This window comes from Aptenodytes patagonicus, chromosome 1 (genome assembly GCF_965638725.1).
Source record: "Aptenodytes patagonicus chromosome 1, bAptPat1.pri.cur, whole genome shotgun sequence".
NCBI lineage: Eukaryota > Metazoa > Chordata > Aves > Sphenisciformes > Spheniscidae > Aptenodytes > Aptenodytes patagonicus.
Window position 1 is genome coordinate 139,618,815 of NC_134949.1, and position 19,695 is coordinate 139,638,509.

General features: G+C 38.4%; 1 protein-coding gene across 5 annotated transcripts in view; it reads right to left on the bottom strand.

Moving 5' to 3' along the window:
* Window positions 1-5,687: 5,687 nt before the first annotated feature.
* CDKL5 (cyclin dependent kinase like 5) overlaps window positions 5,688-19,695 on the bottom strand; it is a 135,141-nt gene continuing 121,133 nt past the window's right edge. For 4 of the 5 annotated variants that reach the window (XM_076356792.1, XM_076356810.1, XM_076356819.1 and 1 more), the window contains 4 exons: window positions 13,639-13,741; window positions 9,161-9,283; window positions 7,897-8,016; window positions 5,688-6,589 (listed from right to left, as the gene is read on the bottom strand). In XM_076356792.1, coding sequence (XP_076212907.1) covers window positions 6,203-6,589; window positions 7,897-8,016; window positions 9,161-9,283; window positions 13,639-13,741 — 733 coding nt within the window. In that variant the 3' untranslated portion in view covers window positions 5,688-6,202. The remainder of the gene's footprint in view (window positions 6,590-7,896; window positions 8,017-9,160; window positions 9,284-13,638; window positions 13,742-19,695) is intronic. The other variant, XM_076356828.1, reaches the window with a different exon arrangement.

Sequence of the window (19,695 nt, forward strand, 5' to 3'; positions counted from 1 at the left end):
CTTATTGTTCCACATAAACCAAATATATATAGACGTTATTCCTTTTGATTAGACATATCCTTCAGTAGTATGCGTCTAAGATGTGCACTAGCAAAAAAAAAAAAAAAGTAAGAAGAAAAGGGAAGTCGAGACAGTTACCTACAGTTAAAGTTTTGCCTTGTTACTAAACAGTTAAAAGCTCTGCCATTGGATTTACATGTCAAGAGTTTACACCAAGAGGCTCATATCTTATAGGAAACCTGAATAGCGGCTTGTGCTATGAACATGCTTTAATGTTGCTAATGGAAAGCTCTACGAAAGCAGCTACTTCACAACAACGCATTTCTACGCCTGTACAATTAAGATGCCACCTTGCATTTCTCAGAACGGATCCAGAGAAACAATGCCCTGTGAAAACAGAGACCTGGTGGAACAAAGCGCCTGGTAGGCAGCGTGTTTTGGTGGGGGCACAATGAGGTAAGGTATCTCACCCAGCTGAAATGGAAAATCAAAATGAAGAAAATCCTGAGCAAGTCTAAGGATAGCTGTTTGAATAAAACAGCAAACAGGGTGGAGTAGTAGATAAGGCCTCTAACTCCCTGATAATCTGCACTAGAGAAACAACAAAGAACAAGGCAACTGCAATATTTGAGAACCACAAGGGGAAGGGCAAGGGAAGACTGCAAAGCAGTGCAAAGGATGGCATTGGGATTCTAGAGGGAGAGCTCAGATGGCTTGGAGGTTTCAGAAGTGTATCAAATGAAGGCCCATCAAGATTTTATTACTTGGTTGCTAACAGTACCTAGAGGAAGAATCTTTTTATATGTCTCTTCAAAATTTGGAGTCAATAATAAACTCAGAACAAAAAAACCAAACCTCGACCACATTCTGCAAGAGAGAGGAGGTAGATTGACTTGCAAGAGAAGACAAGAGATGTGTAGAGTCACTCTTAGCCTAAGTCACAAATTCCATGTTCAGACCCTTGGGCCATGGCTTAAGAGTCCCTTTTGCCCGGCTGCATATTTTGAGTTACATTCTAGAAGAGCCTGAGAAGCAATCTGGTTCAGGGGAACGAAAGCACCCAAACATAGCGGGGCTGGTCCTTTTACACTTCTCATGCACCTTCCGCTTAGTTTGCCAAAAGCCAACTTTTGCACCAAACAATTGGCTGTACACAAGGTAACAAATAAGCATCCAAGCAGAACTCGGGAGCAAGTAAAATTCAGACCTAATCCATCAGATTTACCTATGCTGTCTCATGCAGTAGCTGTTAAGACAGTCCACTGAGAGAACAGATGACCTACCACAGCTTTTCTCTTCAAATTGAACGAGGATCTCCTATGAAATTTGCTTTGCTTAGTTTTCATGAAATTTGCTTCACGATTGCAGAATGAAACATCTTGTTTCAGTACAACATCTGAACCGAGTGATGTGCACAAGCCTTCACTTGCCTGATGAGCCCGAGCATTGATGCACTGCTGCTGTTTGACCCTTTGAAAAAGGAGCCAACATCTAGAACTTCCAAGCTGTGTTATATTAAAAGGGTTTACTCAAATCGCTCCCTTTTTAGCAAAGGCCAGAAGTTGAATGGCTTTTCTCCTCATTCACTACAAACCCAGTTAATGAATGGTTAATATCATGACACCATTGGAGAGAGCTGTGTAGGGAAAGGCACCTGTTCTTAAACAGTGTCCTGATTTGAAGGTCATTTAGAAGCGTTAAATAGGGCACATCACCTTTCCACTCCTCTTCTGTGACACTCCTATCCTATTTCGAATGGTGGGCCTACTTACATGAACAACAGCCCAGATGCATGGTTTATGATATAACCCCATTAATAAATGTATTATGCAGGCCAGCTGGAAAGGAAAAAATAAACATTCATTGCCACCCCACAATTTGCAGTATATTATATATGGCTATCCTTTTCCAACTCGTCGTGTAACTGGGACTCAAATATTCTCCCAGCTCTACTCGGACAGTGTTCAAGACATACAGAATTAATTACAGGCAGATATTTTTGAAGCATGTCTCACTACCAAATCATTCTAAGACAACCAAAAACTGGAACATGAATAAAACCCCCAAACACTTCTAGAGCATGGCTCCCCTCAAAAGCGGCTGGGTTTTGCCTTAGCTAAATAGATCACAACAGTGCTTTCAGAGCTATGTAATCTGTGTTCCCTTTCTTACAAGGGAGGACTACAGTACTGAGTCGTTAAGAAGTCATAGCTTTTCTGGATGAACACAGGCGTCTACTCAGCTAACAGCAACAGCAGCTTTTAGAGAAAAAAAGAAAAATGAGTTGGTATGTAGCTTTTCATACTGGTAAGATTCATCTGTTAAGAGACCTAACTGCAATGACAAGGAATGGCTAAAAGCCTATCACAGGACACTGCTTCTTGAAGAATCGCTCCAGCTTTGCTCCCAGAAACAAGTAGGTGTAGCAGAGAGAAAGGCGACAAGCCCAAGGATGACCTGAGGGTGTCTCGTACGTTTGGAAGTTTGAAGCCTGCTTTAATGTTGATCTAAAAGAGCAAGTATCTGTAAACAGAGCGGCGTCAGGACCCACACATTTGGGTGGGTCTGACTTGGTATCAGAAATCAAAGCTTGGTGTCAGTCCCAAGCCCGGTGGGATGGGGAACATTTTAGGAAGAAGGGACCGAATCTGAGATCGCTGACTTCCTGCCAAGAACTCTGCCCGGTGCTCCGTGCTGGCGACCTCTCAGAGGAGCAACGAAGCTTGGGCTGCGATAAATGGAACAAAAAGTGTTAAATAGCTCTAAGGGACTGTTCTCTGTGGTCACGCCTGTTGAAAAAAAAAATGTTGTTTTAGGTTAATACATTTACATGGCAGTTTAAAAGGACAGCTTAAACACATACACAATTTCAGTTAAGATGAGCTTAAGGTGCTTCTTTTTCAGTTAACAAGAGCTCAAGAGCTACAGTAAAAACATACAGACAAGTTTAGGCAGCTCGAGTTCTGCAAAATGACTATAATTCATTTCTGAAACCTAGTTTCTTTCCTATTCACATCATTAGTGATGCCGTAAGGCAAAACAGATTGCCGCAGAATAAAATGCAGTTTAACTACGATACTTTATACTAAGTAAATCTATAGAACATGTAGCACAAGACTCACAGACCAGTGAAGAAGAAAGCTCACACTTACAAAATCATTTGCTCTGTAATTCTCTTCCCCTTTATTGAGCCAGCAAATCTTAGTCATTATAAGACGACTCCTTCGGAAGCCTCGGCAAAATTACATTAGCAATATTCTAAATATTGGGAAGTTATACCAGCTTAAAAATACACAATTTATCCCAGCACCAGCTGGCCAAGCTGCTGGAAGTTCTTTCCAACAGAAGGAAGAAAATACTACATACATTCAACACAATTTAGTATTCAGCTGAAATCTACTACGGTTTGTTGAATGTGAGAAGAAAATGCAGTATGAAGTAGAAAGAACTTTCTGTAAATGTGGGCCACCAAATACTTGAACATTCCTTGCGTCACCCTTCAAGCTTTGCTAACTACTTTAAACAGCTATATGTACAGTCAGAGATTACTCCGATTTAACTTAACGGGTACTGAGGAAAAAAAAGCCTTTGGAAATATTTTTGCTTGCTAGAAATCAGGACAGCCACATACAGCCCAGTATCATCATCCCCAGCATGAAGCTCTTACCAGCAAGCTAAAAGTCTTGCAGAGGCAAAAGGATACGTATCCACAAAGTACAGAAGAGTCTAGTCTGAACGCTCCCTCGGAGACATTCAAATAGTACTGCTTAGAGCCCCACTCACGGACACTGCTTTTGTGAGGGATTTCAGTGGCATCAGCCCCTTTCAAAGCAGAGAACAGGACTAACCTAGTTGTGACCAACTGGTGAATCCAAAAGAGATTGCTAAAATAGGCTGCTAAACTCCGGTAGCGATGACTAGTAAATATCACAATGTCTTTCCTGGATGCCACTGAACTTATCAAAAACTGAATACCCTTTCATGGCTACTGTTTTTATATAAGCCATATATATGATATAGCAACACAGTATATATCATATATATCTAGATATCATAGATCATATATATCTATAGAAAATCACATGCACGTTTCTTGCAGGCAATTGACAAAGAAAGAATTCTTATTTTGTAATTTTTCAAATTTACTAGACCGACTTTTAGCCCTGGACAAACCTGATGCAACGTCCTTCCGTAATGTACTTTCTGACAAAGATTTTGAGAGTAGTGGTGCCAAATTTGCTGTTGTTAGAACTTTGGTATGACTCGAGAGGTACTGAACAGCATGTCCAGTTTGCATTGTTACCCAAGTAGGAAGTTCAGCTCTTACTGCCTGGCTGCTTCTGTTAACTACATCTATGGCTAAATCATCAAATTTACATTCAGGTTAATCTCTTTTTGGAAAAGACAACGTATTTGCAAGTGCAAGTGTCTTATGAGGACAGCATCTAGAAAATGAACTATGCTGCAGAGTAATGAGGGAGTTGAACTAATGCGTTTAAAAAGGAAAGATTGTATTGTTCTGACACTACAGGCCTGACTCTCCTCTTATTGCACAACGTTTAGACTAGCATAACTCTTTTGACTCCTGCTGGCTCACCTCTGACTTAGTTTACCGGTAGCAACAGAGGAATCAGGCTGTGTATTTGCTACGCTCAACATTCACCAACGTAAAGGCAGTTTTAACAATGTTGTACAGGAGACTGGAACCCAAGATCTAGTATTTTGCTGAGACTGGTAACTGAACTGCGTATGGGAACGTTCGGCTAGTAAGACCTAAGGAGAAATTAAGCTGCATGGCAACCTTCTCGCTCAATATCCAAATATCAGATTTGTAGCTTTAAATACATCCTGAAATACCATAAAAAGTGCAAGAGTAGTTTAAATTTAAATACAGTGTTTATCTTAATAGATTGCTAAACAAGATGTAAAATACACATATGCATAAAAGCTTATACCATGATCTGCAGTGCCATGCTATGTGTAAGTGTCAAAGTGGCATTTCATTTGCAATTCATGCTATGTTTCTTTGGTTTTCACCCCCGCTATTAAGTGGAAGAGCACCTGCTTTACCTTGTAGTCATGGGGCACTTTATCTCTTTAGAGGAACCAAAAATTTGGTACTGGGGCTCTGTGCTCTTGATGCAGATGCAGAAATCCCATTACTATTACTCGGAAAGCTAAGGACACAGGGGAGAACATACCACATTTAGATTACTGTACAGTTCTGCAGTCTCTTGCATTTAGCCAATACTTCCAACAAAATAGCCCATAATAAAGCTTGGAATTGAATGTTGTCTTTTGTTTGTTACCAATAATGCCTATAATACCGGGCTCTCATAGCTGAGCAAGATTCATACTGTTACAGTCATGTTTATATCCACATTCAACTTCCTTTTATTAGAAGTATAATACTGCACTTTATATCACAAATGTATAAAAATATGGCAGATAGTGTCATAACAATACTTTTCTTTTAAATGAGTATATTTAAAAAACAGACAGTTATTTTCCATTTATATATATATTTATATATAGAATAAAATACTCCTGATGCAATATATAAATGTAACTGTTAGTTTTTTATAGAAACTACTGTAGCTGTTGCACTGCTTCACAATGTTTCAAACAGCTCAAAATAACTTTACATTAGAACATAAAAGATATGATTATAACAGTACGATATTAGGTCATCATAAATAAATATTACAAATCCTATCAAATATGGAAGTTTAAAAAACAAATTTAAGACATACAATTTAACGTTAAACCCTTAACCGGGATACACTTTTATCACATAAACCCCACTGTTTTAACTAGGCAGCAAAAAATGTAGTAAGGGCATAGGTCTAGACATGAATGTTTTCACCCTTGTAAGTGCCAATGCATACCAGAAGTCTCCCAGCTTTCAGACAGAGATGTGCACCAAGCTGGAATGTAAATGAGAGAAAACGGCAATGCACTTTTCTCCCTGACCGGCACACTCTGCCTGGCATCCAGCGACATTTCTGATGACTGGTAATTCATAATTCAACTTGTTTTACTGTATAGTCCCTGACTCTCAATGTGGTGCCAAACAGCATAGCCCCACATGTACATATTGCACACCTTTATAAAGCTGAAAATGCAGTCTTACCATCACCAGAATGACCACCACTCCCCTACACTGATCTCCACCTGAACTGGCCTATTTTCTGGAGTGCAATTACAAGGCTGTCTCTTTTAAATCATTCAGATTTGGCATTCGCGATCGGTTTGTTCGGTTATACGTGTGCCCGTTCTGTCCGCTCTTGGAAGGCAGCTGATCAGAGTAGGGAGGCCCGTCACTCGCGCTCCTGTTCACCGGGGAGACGTGCCAAGTAGGTTCCAGCTGGCTTGGTATCTGCAGCGTCGGCCTGCTTTTCGGCTGAGGCTCTTGCCGCACGTTGCTGCTGCCGCTGCCGGAGCTTTGACTCATGGGGTGAATTCGCACTTCAGAAAAAGAAGCTTTGGCTGGCTGACTTGGTAAGGGCTGGAAGCGAGGCTCAGCAGGGACAGGATGATTTGAAGAGGAGAGGTGTAAGAGCTTTCGGAGAGATTTTAATGGCTGGCTCTGAAAGACACAGGGAAAAGCACTTGACCTTCTGCTCTCCATCTTATCAGACTTCCTATAACAAAACTGTCATACCCTAAACTGAACATCTTGAACTTCAACAGGACTTCTTCACTTTTAATCTGCATTCATTTGGAATATTTCATTCCAAGCTATGATTACACACCTGAGAAAATGTCTTCTCATTACGATTCCATCTATTAGCTACCTGAAAAGATGGAATCTTTTCTACATCAGGAAAAAAAAAATTGTTCCCATCAATTATTTTAACCTTGTTTCCTATGAAAACGGAGGCGTAGACAATTGCATTAGCTGTCCATCTGTCACTACTCCTGCTATTAGCTTTAGAACCTCAGCCACATTTTATGAGGCACAGATATAGAAATACAAAGTTCCCAAAAATTTTGTGAACATCAATTAGGGGTTAGAGAGAGGCTTGAGTAATCATCTGCACTGAAATAAGGGCTGGCAGAACTCAGCAGTTAGATATTTTGTTTGCCGGCAGCTGGGTGATAAGCTGCTCTAGTCCCTCACAGCTTCTTTAACTGGTGAGCAGGCTGAAGGAAAATGGAGACATGGGGTTATTGAAATGGCTAGCAAGAGCCTGGGGAAGTCTGAGTACACAAAGTGGTATGAAAACAGCCTCATTAAATTCCACAGCTCACAGAGCGACTTGCTTCTTCAAACACTGCAGCTGCAAGGAACCCTTTTCTTCAGTTTTCAATGTTGTAACGGCAACAGAGCATGGAGCTAAAGCTTCCCCCAAACCCTGCCCCCCAAGCTGGTTTTAGAACCGGAGAAAATAAACTTGCATCAGTCCAGTGCTGTGCTCCAATAATGTAGGCTGCTTAAACTGCAGTCTGTGCCAGCTGAGGCACAGCCACACCATAACGTGGTCACGATGCTCTGGTGACCCCATCAAGTATCAAACTCTGTCAAGTAGCAGTGTGCCCTCAGGATGCATCATTCCTTGCAGAGCTAACTTGAGGACTTTTCTACAGCGCTGCATAGCTACCATAGATGTGCACTGAAACGTTGCTTGCCTCTAATACAAAAACATAATCAATATTTTGAAAGGCTCAAAGACTGACGCGCGGACATTTAGTCTCTCTTCTTTTCCTTGTCATTCACATCTAGGTTTTCAAAGAATTATGCAGGACTGCAGGCACATGATTTTTCACATTCAATGAGCAGGGAATGGGGAGGTTGGGAAATAATGTCAAATGCAGTTTTGCTATTCATCAGAGAAAAAGCTGTCAAGATACCTCAGTGATGTTAAAATACAGGGAATTGATAATGCCACTTACATGAGGCTGGATTTCTGTCATCTTCTCAGGATGCCAATCCTTCTGCCTGCTGCTCTGGTGATTAGAAGAATGAATGGCTTTCTGTAATGCCAAGAGATCCTGACCATCACTGCTAGGCATCTGCAACAAAATACGAAATACTGGTTTCCTAATACATTCTTAAGAACAGCTGTAAATCTTTACCCCCAGTTAATTACAGAACGAAAGTGAAGCCCATTACTGCAGCAGAATTGCAATGACCTTTCAATATTTTTCCCCATAGTAAGAGCAAGTAGCTGTGGATATCATGCAGAGTTGCTATACCCTTAGCCCTTAAAGCATTCGCATGCTGTTAGTGTTATTTGCCGTAAGAGAGCGCAGTTAAACGAGGCTTCAAAAAATAAAAAAAATAAAAAAATTGTTGAGCCTCATCTTCATTTAAAAAGCATTCCATACTGCAGTTAAGACCATGGATCAGTTCTATAAATTTGTTCCTGAGTGAAGACGACCAAAATCTCTCTACACTGATGTCTGGCTGATTTTGCCATCACAAAACCAAGAGCTTTTCCTTTCCCCATCCTTCTCCTCCTCCACAAATATCACAAACTAAAGCAAAAATTAAGAAACTCCCCAACCTTCCTCCCCCCCCAACCAAGCTGAAAATCCAACAAAATTTATGGCAGAAGGATAATTTAAAACTTATATGTAGAGTTTTCTCTCATTTCAAGAATTCTAAGCAAAAAAAGGACAGTTAAAATTTAACCTATTTTTAATGCAAGCTGTCTTTTATCATGAACGATCAGGATGAACAAAAATACAGCAGAGGCATGAGCTAAAATTTAGTTTTCAGATAATCTGTTGTTAATATTTGATTAATTAAATTTATATATAAAGGAGAAGTTTGCATAAAAAAAAAGTATTTCCAATATAGCTAAAAACCAAACCAGGTTATTTTTTTTCCTGATTGAAACAGAATGAGACAGTTTAATTTTAAACACACACATTTTTACAACTATGTTCCTCCTTTAGTCTTAGTCCCAGGGCTCATTCTGTCTGGAACTGTGTATGTTACTTTTTCAGTATATCAAATACTAAAAAAAATTTTTTTAGGCACAATCTACTTCAACAGAGCTGCCAATTTTACTTAAATTTATCGAACTGGCCCAAGATACTTAACTGGCATGAAGAGAAAGTGATCCCATGAATATAAAACACATGCTGCTGTAGTCAGTAAAACAAGTTTACTGGAGCATTTTACAGTGCTACTGTACTTAAAAATTAATACCATGGGTAGAGTGACTACAGGAAGCTTTTTCAAAGAAGAACTATGCTTTAAATTATTCTTTGAATTAAAAAGAGGAAAGAGGGATTTCTTGATGCTTGGATTCTCCCCGTTGGTTGAGTCTGTCTGCAATATAAGATACAAAAACTAAATGCATAGTATTTCAATTAAAGAGATCTGTCCTTACTATATTAATTCTTTTTCTTTTTTTTTTAAATTCCGACAATATATGGTATCAATCCTATAATTTGCTTCGGGAAAACACAATAGTGATTGAATGAAAAAAGCATATGGAACAAATTCAGGGAACTCAATGCATATAAAGCATGTAAAAAGAGATCAGTACACCTATTCTTATATCCATGTTCATTAGGAATGCAGAGTCTTTCAAAGCCTTTTGGAAACAACTGGTAGGTCTTGTTGACTTTACTGAGCTTTGGATCAAATCCTGTAATTCTGGCAATCATTCGTTACTTATGAGAATGACCTAAAGCGGTATGACATTTCTTATTTTTATATAAATAAAATATCAAAGATACTAACAATAATAGCAACCGGTTTCAGAATGAGCAGTTGATAGCTACCTCTGGAAGAAATAAAAGTATTCTATTTTTAACTTGTAAAAAGAGCTAGGGTCCAAGATGAATTATTTCAGTTCTGACAAAAATATGCCTTCAACAACTTCATGTATAACTGCAAGGGCACTGGCTGTTTTATTTTAATTTCTGTAATACAACCAAAGAGCAGACCAATGGATGCACAAACAACAAACAGAACTATCAAATATTAAAATTATGAATGGGACTATTTCTCCCCTGCTCAGGTATGAACAAGCACAGGACACATATGCTGTGTCTAGCATTATTCTGCCTACCAAAAGAAAACTTTATAATACAATATAATGATTATATGACTACAGAGAACAATGGGTGCACTACCAAAAGCGAGGGTTTTCAAGCAGCTTTCTCAGCTTCTCGATTCCATGCAGATGAAAGACAGAGTCACTAATTAGCATCACTTATTTAGGAACTTTATGGTCAGGAGAATTTCCTGTTTGAAGTTCAGTAAATTGAAAAGGAATCAAAGCATCACTAGGAGAAACGCTCACCAGCAACTGCTTTTTCCAAAGCAGGTAATTTCTTCAGACCCATAGCTTGCAATATGTGCCAAAATCTGCAAAACTCGGGCTCCTCTGAAGATAGTGCCTATTGACACTGTGCACAACCCTCGTGGATATCAAATTGTTTGGTGGCAGATGACAGAAAAAACTGTGACTCTAGCAATCCTCAAAACCTTTTGCTACCTTACTAAAAGACTCCAAACGATGAAAAGGAGAATGGGTAAGAACAGCTCTGCAAAACCAATATTGCAAAGAATTCCCGTAGCAGGCAGTAGCGATTATTACCCCACAAGGAACTACACCTGGAGAACTCTAGGGAGAATGATTAATGGGAACAACTCTGCAGGAGGAAGTGTCACGAATTGGGATCAGTTCTGGGCTACCAGAGATTTTGAGAATGGCATTATTAAGAAGATCTCTTCAATCCAATTTCAGATACCTTTTATGACTCTTATGACAATCGCCAGCAAAATGAGACTTGCCAAAGGATATCAGAAGTAAATAGTAGCTAGTGGATGCGGTATTATCACTCTCTTAACAAACTCTAATTCTATGACATGCTTCTCAGCAGTGTGACAGTTCTCCGGTCTAGTTTGTTATTTGCTGCAGAAAGTCTGTGTCGGAGTAAGTAAGTGGAATTACGTACTTCTAGGACTCTATAAGAATTATAAGCCTCAGAAAAATACTTGTGTAGTCACAAGCTATAAGTTAGATTCTTAATATGAATTCATAGAAAACATTATTCATGTAGTTGAAGAGCTAATATTACAGTGCTGTTAACCGCTTTTACTACTGAAGTCAAACTCGGTGCTGAACTGAAGGTAATCATTTCTGTTTGTGCTGGAAGATCCTAATGAACATCCCAATGTTTGTTAGGTGGCTGTCCTCAACTAACAGATGAAAAAGAACAAAGAACAGTGTCTGAACCAGAGACTTGTACACACATCGGTGGGTACAGTCTTGTCCCTAGATACCGTCCTGTTAAACAGCTCTAAGTAGAAATGAGAAGAGGTTTTTCAGTCTCTGGTTGGGTCCAAAAATCAAGTTGATGTCAGCAAGTTTCTAGCTGAAGATGCAAGGGTTTTGTCACTATCTTATTTCACTAATTTATTCATTTTCCTGTGAGATACTAGCTCTAACTAGCCAACATAATTTTCCCTTATGCAAAACCTCTCTCTCCCCCCCTCCCCCTCTATCCTTCTTCTTAAGAGTGAGAAGAAACAGGAGTAAGGATTATGTGTAACTCTGTCCTGTCTTGTAATAAGTCATGTTTTCGGTAGCTATGGATCAAGGTACTTGTGATTTAAATGTTTTGGAAAGTGCTGGATATTGAGATGCAGCACAACCCCGTCTATATTTCCTTTACACAGTTTAATCTGGAAGTAGTTGATACACCGTTTATCAGCTGGGCTTTTAAAGTGTTCCTTGCTATCACGTCTGAAGGGCTGGAATCAGAGTAGACTAGAACTCCATATTTAACACCTTTTTTTTTTTGTGGAAAATGCATCACTGGAATCAATGGCCGTAGGTGTGCTATCCTTTCATGGACGTTTTGATATCAAATAATCCCAGAGTTATAATCTAGACATTTTGTTCAGTTGAGTAATGCAAATAATCATATTTGAACTGGGTACAGGTATCAGGAGGAAAGGTAGATGCCACTGCTCTAAAACCTGCCCAGCAGGAAGGCAAGGTGCTTTTTTGAGTGCTAGTTAACACACACACACGCACATGTTCCATACAGTTAAAAAAACCCCAACAAACCAAACCAAAAAAAACAACGCCTGATAATCACGCCTCTCCTCCAATTTTCAACAGATCAGCCCTCCATCAACACCCAGAGTCATGTCACCACCCTCTATGACAGTAGATATTTTGATTTAATTACTCCCCTTCGCCCTGTGGTACCATTAACTTCTGAAGCCAATTTAACTGTAAGGAGTGAGTGTGATTTACTGCATTCTGAGAACCTTCAAAACTATAACTGCAGTTACGCTTATAGAAACATTGCAGCTTGATTTTTGAATAGCATTGAGTTCTTAAACAAAACAAAACCCACAATATGGGGAATTAAAGTAAGCTCCTCTGAAAAGCAGGGTGTACATTACTGTTGGAGATGACGATCCCTCTGCTAGATAAAACGCAGTTTGATTTTCAGATTCCAGATCAAGTCTGAAATTTATCCTCTTATTTGTACACTGAGAGCATCTGACAATACCAATATCAAATAAGGAATTACTGTTACTAACAGGTTAACAATAAAGTCACATTTTAGTGAAAAGCCCATCATAAAAAAAGAAAAAGTTGGGTAGAATTCTTAGTTTTACTACCCAGATCTCATTACACAGAAAAATGAAATGTAAGAATGAAGCACATAGAAAAGAACAGGTAACAGAAAAGGACAAACGTTTATTTATGAAACTATTTTGCATGTAAGATTTAGTAACATACTACCATACTAATAAAAAAATATGAAATGTTCAGAAGTTCTGCTTCTGGTGGCCTGTTTGAGAATTGCAAGACCACACTTGTACTAGCCATAATTCAAGATAAAGTACCTGCAGCTTTAAAATGTTGTAAAACAAGCTTTATGTAAATGAAATTTTAAATACTTTACTGTTTCCAGAACTGTCATCCGAGAATGAGATGAGATGATGTTTAAGTTACTTCAGTTCTTAGGGAGATTTTCATTATAAAACTTTGTGAAATGTTAATATACCACTGCTCTCTGATAAAAGAAAGTTGTTTCTCCCTCCCAAAAACTAGATGAAAATATAAAAATGTATAAAAGACACCAAAGGCTTATACCAAAATAACAAAAGCCACAATCCCTTCCCCCAACAAGCGTTAAGAATGGTTAAGACACATCATCCTTATTCCAGCCACAGGATGCAGCAAGACGATGGAGGCTGTTATCAAGACACTGCCATGAAAAAGACTGGAAAGAATTCTCATTTATAACAGTCTGATCTCCTCCTAATGGGTGTCTGAAATTATTCAAGCTCTGAGGACACTCAATAATGCATTTGCTATTCTTGGAACGGTATCACCATATCCTGCAAAAGAATTCGGTGCAACATCAGTTTAAAACTTGCATCAAAACTGGCTCTCAAAGGGTCTGAATGAAAACAAAGATGCACAGGACTAGTAGGTGAAGAAATATTTGAAAAGGCAGGTAAATAAACCCTGAATAGGGAAAGAATTTGACTTTCATATAGCGAAAAGAGAACATAAAAGAACAAATAGAAACCTGTGGGCATGATCACAAATAATACAAAGGTACTGTACTAATCTAGCATATTAAAATGGTATAATTAAAAACTGATAAACATATTTTCTTTTAGAAATACTGTATACTTACGGTTTGAGATTTCTTCTTTTTCTTTTTTATTGCCCTGAAAAAACCTTGCTTTTCCTTCTCCTTGAGCTGATCTGAGTGACTGTTAAGGTTTTCAGGACTTTTCCTAAACATGAAATAAGGTATTGTAAGACAGATTTTATTTTGATATTATGTAAATTCTGTGCAATAGTGAGATCTTATGCCAAAGAATGCAAATTATTGATTAAAGCAAAAAGATTCTTAATATTTTAGCATTCGTTGGTTCAAGGATTACTACACAGATACCAGATAAATAGTCTTATTAAATGGGATAGGAGAAACACAGTGTTAGGGTAAAATGTTTAGCTCAAACCAGTGAATAGTTATTTAGGGAAAAGGAAAGCATGCATGTCTTTTTTTTTTTTTTTTTTAAGCCAGAATTTAACATTCAAACCAAAATATCACATACGAGGTCTTTTAGAAAAATGAAAATTGTATCTGAGAGAACATACAAATGGTGATGAGGTACAAAAGCACAGGTCCAGTTTATCCATTGCTTGCTGGAGAGCCAGGAGTTGCAAAGTTCACCACAGAGAACCAATTTCAATCGAACTTCCTGACCTTTGCTGACACGGTTCCAAATTTATCACCGGGGAAGCTGGGGATCTACTGTTGTCCATTTCAACTTAAAAACTTCAGTTAGTTTGTTATGCGTGGGTGAGACAGTGCTGGCAAAAGAAGATGACCCGAAAGTGGAACAGGTGACTTGCCTGAAGATTAAATTTCCACCTTTTAACTTGTCTACACAGCTGAATTAACTACAGCTGATAAATAGCATGTTACTTCAAGTATACACAGTAAACTATGTATGTAAAGTACTGATATGGAGTAAAAAGATGGTTTACGTAGGACATTGGTGAGACATAACTGAATGCAGTTCTAGTGCCCTTTAAAATAATTTGAAAATTGGAAATGGTGCAGGAAAGCGTCACAGAAATAATTTCAGAGATAGAAAGAATGGCCTACATCAAAAGACTCAGAGATTTAAATCTCTTTAGTATGTCAAAAAACACAGCCAAACCAGCCCCAACATTTAGTTTCCTCGATTGCGGCGCACAAGTACTTATCCAGGAAGAAATCACAGCGTACTAGAAGGGTCTTTAAAGTAAAGGGTAAAGACATAACAAGAACAAGTAGGTGGACGATGAACCTAGAGAAGTCATATTAGAAATAAGGCACTGATTTTAACAATGAGAATCATTAACTGCCAGAACAAACTCCTTAGTGAAGAAATGGATTTCCCATCTTTGACATTTCAAATCAGGACTGCATGCTCTTCTGGGAGATACACATTAGTGAGGTATGCTACTGGGCCTGGACCCCAGAGAACGGATGACATTTAATGGCAACTAACATACAGAAAATCATATTGGGGGATTTAATAGTCCTTTTTCAGTCTTAAGTTGTACAAAAACAAAAAAGAAATTATTCCATTGCCTTGATGAAAAACCTAAAGGAAAGCCACAGTTCCAAGGGCTCTGGATGACAAACAGGAGCTGCTTTTCTTGGAGTAACTGTAATGTAGCAACACTTAGCTGTCTGCTATAGTTATCTTTGGCTTCTAATTCTGGCTTTAAATGCTATGCTATCAGCTGGTGATTCAGCTGCTACTACATGCCAAGCTGACATTTTTTTCCAAGCAAATGTGAAACACATAATTGGGGTAGGAATCACTGGAGTCATCCTCCTTATTGATGAGTATCTTCACTCTGATAAGTGGTTTCACCAATTCCTCAATTTCTACACAAAACCACCTCAAGCTTGAAATGCTACCTGGTTCTAAATAGAAATGCATGCAGTGCTTAAATGCTGTAATAAAGTGCAATTGTTGAGTAAGAGAATGGGCTTAGAAGAAAGATTTATAGGCAGAGAAGATGGTGGAAGTTTTCCTAATTTAGATTTTTGGAACTTACATCCAGATCCAGGAAACACATTCAGGTGCGCAACAACATAGATTTAATGTGAAAATTACAATGCTACAGGAAAAATCTCTGGTTTAATATAATTATTAGATTTATAACACATATTTTAAATATCCTGGATTGCTAAGGATTCCCGTTTTGGTCACGTCCCTGTATTTGGTACCACTGCGTAACAGCAATAAGGCAGTCTTGTATTAGTCACTTAAAGCACCAAGGAGAAAGCCCGAGAGTAAAGACTACTGACAATTTACAGATTCGGTGAACTCACGAGACTGACTTAACACAGACAAAACACCTACCAAATTATTTACTAAATGATTTTTACTTAATTTGTTAGAAGAGTTGGAGAAAAGCACGCACCCCAAGTATCCTGCTTGTACTCTGAAAGTCGTGAACGGGGCTGAGAATCTTCCGAGCCTTTCCCCAAGGGAGCTACTGTGCATCCGCATCCGCAAACATACCCCAAACCACAGCCCCAGTACAAATTACCAACCCAGTGGCTATGTTGCCTGCTGAGGAACCAGTGTCAGATCAGAAGGAAGTCCCCATGTGGTTACCCTACACCGTCCTTGAAAATTTTTCAATGTCTGGCTATGGTTTTTTTGTTCCGAAGTCTATTCCAAAATGGAGACGCTGTATTTTTAAAGGTGAACTTAGTCTTCAGAATAAAGCTTGGGACAATTTTTGCCAGACTTTTAGACATAGATTCACTCATGTGTAAATACTTTTCTTTGGCCCAGTGAACCTGGACAAGAAAACTGCTCCCTACAGCAGATGAGCAGAGAGGAGAAAAGTGAAATTCTGCACCATCATTTCCTCTTTATGACTATAGTGACCAGACAGAGGAGAAAAGTAAGGGGCCGAGACCTCTGCTCATTTTCAATTGTTGCTTACCCAAAAGCCAGTGGTTTTACACCGACTGGTTTATGTCATTAACTCTTATGACTCATATTGCAGTACAGTTGTCTGAAAAAGCATTGACCTTGAAAAGCAACTGCTTCAAAACACATGCTCATTATGTGAAGAGAGTGAACATATATAGCATTATAGCAGGAAGCTTCAACACCAGGATTTTGTACTGAGTAAAAATAGAGCAGAACATTTTCATCGATGAGATGAAACACTGGGATATTTTAGGCATCCCAAAAGATGATTTTCAGAGAATGGACAGTACAGGAAAAAATTAGGGTTATCAGAAAAAAAATCTGTATGTTATAGTCACTCAACACTAAACTCTTATGATGTAACTGCAAGTATCTTGGTATTTTGCATAAAGCTTCAGCTCTTGAAAGCAAACAGTTACACCAGAATCTGTTACGCAGTGTCTTTTACTAGCAAGTAAGACTAGCCCTAGAGAAGAGTTCCCACTCAGAGAGATCACCCTCAGGCAGAAACAAAAGGCAAAACGTGCTGTTCTTTGTTATTTTATCTTTGTGTGCCTTTTGCATGCTTAGGACATATAATGTAGATCACATCGGTTATTCTGGTCTGAGACATTTGGAAAAGGCATAGGTATAAACAGAAATTCTGTGATTATCACTAGCATTTATTGCCCCTGGGCAGGAAAGGTATCCAACTTCATGCAGGTACAATGAGGTGTAGCAGCAAATGTGCATGGGGCAAGGAAGCTGATGTGCTTTAAATATCAACTAAAAAGAATAAATATGAAGCATGCCGCATTCATGCTGCCATAGATAGATTCGTATTGCAGGCAGCTCGTTTTGGAAGGCAATTCCTCATGCTTCTTTCAGTTATTCTTTAGCAACCCTAATCTCAGCAGGCAGCCTGGCTTGGAAATCCTCTTTAACTGCCAGTACACTACTCCCTTTACTGAACCGCTCACAATTACACGAGTAAGGATTTCGGTCTAATGGAGGAGTTACTGAAATGTCTGAAGTTTTCTTCAGAAGATAAATGAACAAACACTAATTCTCCAAGTTAGCTTTTGGTTTTGCTTAAAACCCTTGGCAGCTATAGAGTTACCATAAACGAAGGCAAGAAAGTGTCAGAAACTAGTGAAGCATCTCAAATAGATGGTTTACTTAAGGTGAAAATCTCAATCGCACAAGCCCATAGTAAAACTTCTTGGTCTAAAAGCCTGGCATTGAAAGCTTAAAAATCAGAGGACAAATCTGAACTTTGCTTGGAGCTGCAAAATTTTTTTTTTCACATGGAAAAGAAGGATTTATTAACTGGAATAAACCCCAGAATATATGCAGAATACCACCCAGAAGCCACTAAAGCTACTAGATCACCTGAAGTGATGGCATCACTTGAAGTATACATATATATGTATATGTACACACATACGTTTTACACACCCCCCCACCCCCCTGCTGGTATCATTCAACATTAGTAACCATAAAAATTTGGAAGTGGTTGGTTACATAAACTTATAAAGCATATACTTCAGTATGCTTATTTTTTGGACAGAATATCGATGACTGCAAATTCTGGAAAGCTTCCTTGCAATAACTTGACCGCATCATCTAATTTTTAGTACAAAAGGAAAACACTAATGAGTGGGGAAGGGTCAGGGAAGAGGCACTGGTTGCTAAAAGAGACTGGTAAGGGAGGCTCAGATGTTGCCAAATAGATGAATAAAGCAAACATATTGGATGACAATGCATATGCAAGAGTCTTGTGCAGGAAGCATCAGAGGGAAAGCTATACCATTAGGAAGGTAAACATCTTCAAGCTATGCAGAGCAGATTCCTAAAGCCTCAACCAGGGTAACACACACAGGTGAGTTTTAAGCTTGCAAGTTACAAGTTTGTAATTTCCTGGTATTTTTTTTACAAATTCAAGAATTCTGTACATGAACTGGAAAATATTTACAATGCAGCAACAGTTGTACTGCAGACACAGCTGAACAAGCTTTAAACTAGCTTGCTCAGGTATGGTAACCTTCTAGTTTCAAGAACATTAAGTGTGACTACACTGTTACACTGATACAGCGATATTATAGCCAGTCATGTCAGGTTTACAAAATACTGTATTATTTTGGAGTCTTGAAAATTAATGGTAGATAGATAATTGTAAGCCTTTGACACTCCTAAGAGTAGGATGATCTTTTTTTTGTTCTTTTCTTGAATGACAGTTTGTGTTTGTGTTTATATATATTATATACATATAAAAATAATAATAAATATTATATATATTTCCTCTTTTTGTTATTTTTGCAGGAAGGTATGACACATGCTAGAGAAGATATGACAAGCTGTTTGTCATAGAATGAATACATTTAAATGGACACAGAAGGTCTAAGCAACAAAGCTTTCCAGAAGCCCCCAGATATCTTGTAAGCAATCAATGTAAACACTTCCAATATGATGTGAGATAAAGTACTGCATGCTGGAGTTTATTCCAAGGAGATATTTAGAACTATAACAACCGTAAAGATAACTTCGGCCAACATTTTGGCATACTGGCAGAACAAGGTTAAGCATCTTGCCTATACCTACTGATTTTGTCCAGCTTAAGGCAAAGCTTGTACAAGTGAAAGAGAATAAAACATCTACTCTTGTATCAAAAAGGAAAAATTGAGCAAGTTCAAGATCATTTACAGGAAATTAAACTCCGGCAAAGAAAATATTTTCTAGAAGGATGAAAAATTTGCCTTTTTTCAAGTCAAGTTGTCTACAGTTCAGAAACGATCTAGTAATTGAAGAGTAAAACCTGATGACAAAAGTCGAGTTTATAACATCTTTATTTTTAAAGAGGCAGGACAGTGGGGACAGAGTGAAGAAATGCACACAAAGACAAGGGAACATCTGTGACAATTCAGTCTAGCAAACATTCACAAAATCTTTGACAGAAGAAAGGCAACACAGAGCAATAGTATGAGAGAAGCAATATTTTACAGTAGTGGCAAGTCCAGGTGGAATACATGTCACTCATAATTTGAGATGAATTGTCATGTACCAGTTACGTAGGTCAGTCAAACATCAAATATTTACTTCATCATAAAATTGATGTAAGCAGAATCACATTCCATTAGAGCTTTCAACATTTTCATAAGCGTTCACACAACTTCTATACAGAAAATTAAGTAGAGGAACATAGACTCTACATCACTCAGGAATCTGATTAAGCTGCATTTATGGCACAGAACAAT